General features: G+C 47.3%; 1 protein-coding gene across 7 annotated transcripts; it reads left to right on the top strand.

Moving 5' to 3' along the window:
- Positions 1–470: 470 nt before the first annotated feature.
- Positions 471–6,764, top strand: SPRY2 (sprouty RTK signaling antagonist 2). 7 transcript variants are annotated; one of them, XM_074911600.1, is made up of 4 exons: positions 471–1,027; positions 3,372–3,451; positions 3,812–3,901; positions 5,004–6,764. In XM_074911600.1, the coding sequence occupies exon 4, from the start codon at positions 5,055–5,057 to the stop codon at positions 5,994–5,996; it is 942 nt and encodes a 313-aa protein (XP_074767701.1). In that variant the 5' UTR covers positions 471–1,027; positions 3,372–3,451; positions 3,812–3,901; positions 5,004–5,054; the 3' UTR covers positions 5,997–6,764. The 7 variants fall into 7 exon arrangements, with proteins under 7 accessions (XP_074767701.1, XP_074767729.1, XP_074767720.1 ...); XM_074911628.1 differs by having other exon boundaries at positions 3,812–3,897; XM_074911609.1 differs by lacking the exon at positions 471–1,027 and adding an exon at positions 2,116–2,450.
- Positions 6,765–7,761: the final 997 nt, after the last annotated feature.

Here is a 7,761-nt window from a genome sequence, read left to right on the forward strand (position 1 = left end):
GGGCCGGGGCCGGGGCCGGGGCCCGGGCCGGGGCCGTGTCGGCGGCGCTGCCCTTTTGGATGCCTCCCGCAGCTCGGAGTGCTGGCAGGGCGCTGGGAGCGGCAGTGAATGTAGCCCCGCAGAGCCAATGAGCTGGGACCGGATGCGATATATCCTCTGGGACAACAACTGCTCTGTTCCTCCTCAGATCCACATGACGCCATTTACTGCTGCTTTTGCAGAGAGATCACCCTACCTCCTCCGGAAAGAAAAAGAGAGAGAGGGAGAGAGCGAGCGAGCAGAAAAACGCCGAGCCCCTACAGCTCAGATCTCAAATCTTCCTCCTCCTCCTCCTCCACCTCCTCCAAACACACAACAACAACCACCACCACAAATCCGCTGCGCTCCCAAAACACCCCCCCACCCCCCCCACCCCCCCCGATTGCAAACCACAGAGCTGCCTGCAACACACACACGCTCGCAGAGGGAGCGAGAAAGCTAGAGGGAGAGAGGGGAGAGGAGCTTGCAGCAAGCAGCTTCTCAGCAGAACGGCTACATTGCACAAGCTGCTTTTTTGGAGGAGCTCAGTGGAAGAAAGCTCTGGGATTTTATTTTAGATCCACTTTATTTTGTTTTCTTTGGCTTTCCCCTTCCTCTTGATCATTTGCAACAACAACAAAAAAAGTGACTTGTTATTGGCGATTCGGCCTCCTGTTCATTGAGGAAAAAAAAAAGGAAAGTGTGTGTGTGAGAGACTGAGTAATTTCTTTTTAGGAGCAAAGAAAACCCACCCCGATCCGGAGAGGTGTTTTTATTATTATTGTAGTATATACGCGCACACACGTATTTATAATCGGTCTGGGGAGAGGGACCTAACTTTGCTCTGGACTTTTTTTACATGGTGATCATTCTTACTCTAATTTGCAAGTTGGACTAAAGCAGAGTTTGGAAAAGAATTTTTTTTTGCTTTAGGGCTGGATTTATTTGCAAACCGCAGGAAGAAGAAAATACAAGAGAGAGAGGGGTTTGGTGCAGCGCCGCGATCACGGTGAGAGCCTTTTCCTTCTTTGCAAAACAAGCTTTTCAGTAACACTCCCCCCCCCCCCCCCCCCCTTGGTTGCTCCAAGAAAACTCGTGGAAATGTTTGAGGCCGATCCCTTTTCCATTCGCACAGGTTCTCCCTCTCCCCCCTTCCCCTCTTCTTCCTTTCCCAGAGAGGAGCCGGAGGTGGGATTTCGGAGCGGTTTTTCTCCAGGGAGGGGGGGGGGAGCTCCGCTGGGGTTTGCGGGCTGCACCGCGTTTGCGCCCCGCTGGGGTGCCTCGGGGGCGCGGGGGGCGGAAGGCTGCGGGGGGGGGGGGGGGGGCGGAGGGCTGCGCGGGCGCGCAGGCATGCCTGCGGGGGCTGCGAGCGGGACACACACACACACGCACTTCGGCGTGTTCTCCCTGCTGCGGGGAGCTGGGCACGGGCGGTCCTGCGCTCTGCTGCCTCGCCGGGCACGCGTGGGTTTCCGACAAGCCCCGGGAGGAGGTGAAAGGAGGGCGCTGCGGGGTTGGCGAGCGCCGGGGCTGTTTGTCCCCCCCCCGTCTTGGGGGAGAGCGAGCAACCCGCCTTTCAGTGCGTGATTTACGCCCGTCTGTAGTGGCGTCGGGAGATCCGTACAATTCGGAAGTGAGTGCACGTCTGGCACAAGTATATATATATATGTGTGCGTGTGTGTATGCACACATGTATTTCGCGTGTGATGAAATTAATTCGATCCATAAGACGAGGAAAGTTCTTCCCCAGGTTCTTCCATGCAGAGGGCATGTGTGGAAGGGAAGGAAGGACTTAATTTCTGCTTTTACTTCCCCCCCCCCCCCTTTGATGGGTTTACTTTGTAACAACCCCCCTCCCTCCCCCCCACCAAAAAAAAAAAAAAAAAAAAAAAAAAAGCTGCTGGTGTTTTCAGCAAGCTATTTGTGTGTCAGTTTGCCCCACCCCGATGGTAAAGTCCCTTTTGCCCTAATCCATAGTCTGATCACACACTCGGCCCTTAATGGGGGTTTCAAAGCACTTTGAAAGAAGAGGAGGTGGTTGGTGTGTGTGCGGTGGGGATGGGGGTGGGGGTGCCTTGCACAGGCTCCGGACACAAAACAGAAATTCACGGGCGGAGGACTTCTCCCCCTTAGGCTCGCCTTCTCCCAGCCAGCGAGACACGGGTTTTTTCCACGGCACGCAAGAAGCCCCTTGCGTTTTAAACTTCCCAAATGTGCCGAACGCGAAACCCGGCCCCCTTGCTCGCCCTTTTGCCAATCCCAGCTAGGAAAAGTTAACAATCATGGCACTTGAGCTCCGCGAGAGTGGACTTTGGCTTTTGGAAGTGGGGAATCGTTTTATCACACACGAAAAGGCAAATGCTGCTTCTCTGCTCTTGGTGGATGGAAAGGGGAGAAGTGCTAGATCAGAGGAGGGAGAGACGTGCTTTCCCGTAAGAATTTTCAGGCAACTATGTATGTTTGCAAGTAAATGTGCTGGAGGTGTGCCTCTGGTCCTGTTAGCGGACCTGTCGAGGGGAGAAAAAAGGAGGATCGCCTTGCTCGGACCGGTGTCCCGCTGAAAATGCCTTCTGGGTCCCTTCAGGCTGGGGCGGAGGGGAGCGGACTGAAGTTGAGGCAATTTGCAGAATATGCGTAAAATAAGAGGAGCTTTTCCAGCGGTTGGCTTTGTGAAGCTGAATGGGTACTTATGGCAGGGCGAGAGGGGGTAATCTGCCTTTTGCCCGGCTGTCCCGGAGGTGCTGTCTCAGACGGTCTGCAGGGCGCCTTGCCTTACCCGGGAGGGGAAGGCTCCTTGAGCATCTCTCGGGGGGGGGGGGGGGGGGGAAGGGGGGGGAAGAGTTGAAAAGGAAACATGGGTTTGACTTTCCTGATAAGGCGGCTGCAGCAGCCCCCTCCCACCCACCTCCCAGCCCAGAGGATGTCTCCCGGTTATCTCCAGGTTGTCTGCACTTGCGGGGCTGCCGGCGGCGCCTGCGGCCGCGCCTCTGCGGGCCGGGGGCTGCCGCCTCCCACCTGCTGCGCGCCCGCTCCGCTCCGCTCCGCGCCGCGCCGGGATGGAGCCGGGCAAGGGGAAGGGGGCAAACCGCGGAGGCTTCTCCTCCAGCTGCCGCCTCGGCGTCTGAGGGGGGCTCCGCCACACCGAGACCGGTGTCGTCTTCAGCGCCTGCAGGTCAGGGTCAGCTTTGCTTTTGCGCTGGGTTGTCATCTCTGGAGAGGCAGGGGGTGAGCCGGCGGACCTCGGCTGGCTCGGTCTGGCCAGAAGCTGGACGTGGAGGGCACCTAGGGCTGCTAGCTCTTCTCAAGAGTGGGGAAAGTATTTTATTTTCTATTCTTTTTTTTTCTATCTCCAGACAGTTTCAGATGAGGAAACGTCTACTTAGGCTGTTGGTTGAAACTTTTCATATGGCAAAGGTTTTAACTTGAAGAAAACGTAAGCAATGTTTCAAGCAAAGTTTGCAAGACCTTTTTTTTTTTTTTTTTTTTTGCTGGGGGGGGGGGCGGGGGGATATATACCACGGTATACACTCTGTGTCCAAAGCCAGGATATGGCAATATTTAAAATAGGTGGTCCCTCTTAAAAGTTAGATTTTTATTCTTTTTTTAAAGAAAAAGCCCTTGAGAGGAGGGAGCCAAGAGTTAAAAGGTTAAATATTTTCCACTGCTGTTAGAATAAAGACAGTGTCTTGAGATATTCATTGTTAAACTGTTTGGCTATATTTTATTATACTGCAGTATAGTATTATTGTTGGTAACTGATGTGTACAGAGTAACACTATGGTGCTCTTTCTAGGTATAATTGGAGACATTGTGTGGTCCCTGTAAGAAGCTTGGTTCCTGCTTGCGTTCTAATTGTAAAATACTGTTCTGGATTTTTGTGTAGGTAATTGGATTTTGGAACCACTTTAAGATATGATAAAGGCAAAACAAATATTAACTAATTTAGAGGGCAGTACTTGAAACTTTTGCATATCTGAGTGTGGAAGTTAGTTATTTACAAGTTCTCATCTTCTGAGTCTTTCACTGGGTTTCCATTTAAATTCTTAAAGTCCCTGTTTCTACTTTGTAGTTAATGATCCTTTAAAGTAATATTCGCAATCAAGTAAACTCTTGGATTCTGGCATTGTTTGATTATATTATGCATGCCTCTGTCCCACAAGCCACTCTTGGCAATATTTACAATTTGAAATGTAGTCTATGGAATTTTTTACACGTTTTAAAAAAATAAAACTGTGGTAGCATTGCTTTTGTAGTATTGAGCCTTAAAATAACAATCGCAGCGGTGTACACAAGTATGACACACACTAAAATACTGGAGAGAGATATTTTTACTTGTGCTGTTGAAGTTTTTGGTAGCACTAACTCATTTAATGTCTAACCTCAAACATTTTATTGCTATTTAGTGTTTTTCTTGGGACCATTGGTATTAAACTAAAATTTCCTATTTACATCATGTAAAGTTTAATGTGTAAAGAGACTAGCCTACCAAAATATTATCCAGTTTTAAACAAAATTGGAGAATTATATGTCTGTCATCAGCAGGTCACATTACACTTGCTAAATACTTGCAGGCTTTTTTTTTTTTTTTTTTTTAAATATAAACTTTTCAGTAGTCTGATGTGAAAAGAAGAGTTACTCCAAGTGGCTGAAATGTAATCACTTTAAAGGCCATGGTCTAACCAGAAGGTGGCCTGGGAAGCCTTGGTTAGCAGGCGCAATACCTAGACTTTCTAGAGCCACAAGTTAAGACGCATGGACCTAGAACAGAATCTCTTTAAGCTCTCCACAGGAGTAGGCAGGACAGGCCAAGGGAAGTGCATTCAGCTGACCGGCACCTGCGCTCCGCCCCAGATGTGACTCCTTTTTTTTAATGGCTGATGCATTACTTGATTGTGTGCGGTGCTGTGGGATCCTGCAGGCTTGAAAAGCTGCTGGAGAGAGCATGAGATGTGTTGCAATAGTGAATCCTCTCTTTGTTGCTCCAGGATTTCAGATGTGTTCTAAGCCTGCCGGGGTGAGCACGCTTCTGGGCACTGATGGAGACGAGAGCTCAGCACGGCAGCGGGTCGCAGGCCTTGCTACAGGCTCGGCGTGACAGTGGGAGACCGCACGGGGAGCCCGACCTGCGGGATGTCCTGATGCAGCAGGTTCACGTCTTGTCATTGGACCAGATCAGAGCCATCCGAAACACGAATGAGTACACAGAGGGACCTACGGTGGCTCCACGGCCAGGGATCAAGTCTGCTCCTCGGCTAGCAACCCAACCCAAAAATGAAAGGCCCCATGGCTTGCCTGAGCATCGTCATTTTAGCCGGATTCAGCACACGCAAACACATGCCTCTTCTCGGGCGCCTCTGTCCCGATCCATCAGCACAGTCAGCACAGGTTCACGGAGCAGTACAAGGACAAGTACGAGCAGTAATTCATCTGAACAGAGACTTCTAGGATCATCTTCGGGGCCAGTTGCCGACGGGATAGTCCGAATGCAGCCCAAGTCTGAGCTCAAGTCAAGCGAGCTGAAGCCACTGAGCAAGGAAGACTTGGGAGCGCACAGCTACAGGTGTGAGGACTGCGGGAAGTGTAAGTGTAAGGAGTGCACTTATCCAAGGACCCTCCCATCATGTTGGATCTGTGACAAGCAGTGTCTTTGCTCAGCCCAGAACGTGGTTGATTACGGGACTTGCGTTTGCTGTGTGAAGGGCCTCTTCTATCACTGCTCTAACGATGATGAGGACAACTGTGCTGACAACCCCTGCTCCTGCAGCCAGTCGCATTGCTGCACTAGATGGTCCGCCATGGGCGTGGTGTCCCTCTTTCTGCCTTGCTTGTGGTGTTATCTACCAGCCAAGGGTTGCCTTAAGTTGTGCCAGGGCTGTTATGACCGGGTAAATCGGCCTGGGTGCCGCTGTAAACACACCAACACCGTTTGCTGCAAAGTTCCCAGTGTCCCCCCCAGGAACTTTGAAAAGCCAACATAGCATCACTAGTCAGAAATACTAAAGTAACAAGGATTACTTAAACCTACGTATGCAACCAACTAAGCAGCTATGGTCTTGGCACTGTAGTAGAAGGGTTGGGGATCTACTTTGCTGTTTGCAGTGAAATGCTTTTCTCTGTGTGTGCCATCTTAACTGATACGCTTGTTAGAATCCAGCTAGTGGCATACAGAAAAAAAAAAAAAGGGATGCAGTACATTGTGACCCACATATTGCATAAGCTAAAGCAACACAGACACTCCTAGACAACTGTATTGTTTGTGAATAGTACTTGCAAAGTTTGTAAATTAGCAAATGACTCCTTTTTTTCATTGTTTTCTGCCAGAGATAATGTGCTATATTTTTGTATATACAATAATATTTTCAACTGTGAAAAATAAGTGGTGTCATAAGACATGGCACAGTCACAAAATATTATACTAATATGTTGTACATTCGGAAGAATGTGAATCAATCAGTATGTTTTTAGATTGTATTTTGTCTTACGGAAACCTTCTATTACAAGACTCTGATTTCCCTTTGGACTTCATGTATATTGTACAGTTACAGTAAAATTCAGCCTTTATTTTCTAATTTTTTCAACATATTGTTTAGTGTAAAGAATATTTATTTGAAGTTTTATTATTTTATAAAAAGAAATATTTATTTTAAGAGGCATCTTACAAATGTCACCCCTTTTTATGAGGACGTCATAGTTGCTGCAAATAAGGGGTGAACGATGCATATGTTCACTATAAAATAGAAAATATATTAACGTTTGAAATTAAACTGGGCTACTTGTCATTTTTTCCCCCCATTTATTGTTTTGAGTTGGGAAAACTGGTACTTCTAATTGCAGATTTCACAGTGATATGGTCACAGTGAGTCTAATATGAAAACGAAGCCAGAATTTTTAAGTGTATTTTTTTGTTGTTTACTACTTTACCTGAAAAAAATGTGGGATTTTGTGCTTCCTTCCTTTGCACAAATGTCCCATATGCTGTCCCTACAACAGAAAAGGAAAATGAACATAGGAAAATGCATTAATTTGTTCCAGACTAGGGCTAATAGGCACTGAAAGCTTGACCTATTCTATAAGTGATGAGCTTTTGTGCCTCAAATAGGAAATAAGTAATCATTGACAAAAATTGTTAGGCTTGCACAGCTTTACTCAGAGAGAAAGAGAAAAAAAAAAAAAAAAGAAAATTAATACAGTCAGTGCAAAAAGCTTGCAGTATTATTTGTTAAAAGTCGAAGAATATGCCACAGGGAATGATAGATCTGAATGCAGTCCAGCCTTATGTCAAACATTTGCCTCACTTGTAAGAAGAAAGTTGCTTGATCTGTCATTTGTGGCAGTTACCTTCCACTGAGGTCAAAATCCTTTCGCTGCCAAGTTTCCCACCGGAAGCCTGGAGAATGATTTACCTTTCTTTATTAACAAACTATCATTTCCTGTTCTGAGCATGTCTCTCCAAGTTTAGAGGTCTTAATGTTGGATTTTATTTATACATTTCTTAAGCTGGCATTTAAGAAACAGTTGTAAGTATTTTTTAAGCTGACGCTTAGAAAAATCTCACAGCCTTTTCTGAACTCTCTCCAACAAAAACAAGTTATAACTAATAAATTAAGAACTCACTAAAAGTTGAAAACCAGAGCATTGAGTAAATGTTACATCTTTTTGCCCCTAATTTTCATCTCTGATCTGCTGGTTGGGCTATTTTACATAGGTCTGTAGTACTCAAAAATCTTACACCGTGTGTTAGTG

This window comes from Athene noctua, chromosome 1 (assembly GCF_965140245.1).
Source record: "Athene noctua chromosome 1, bAthNoc1.hap1.1, whole genome shotgun sequence".
Lineage (NCBI taxonomy): Eukaryota > Metazoa > Chordata > Aves > Strigiformes > Strigidae > Athene > Athene noctua.

Bases quoted from the DNA above. Each gene is read 5' to 3' on its own strand.
- SPRY2 (XM_074911600.1), top strand. From the start codon at position 5,055: ATGGAGACGAGAGCTCAGCACGGCAGCGGGTCGCAGGCCTTGCTACAG.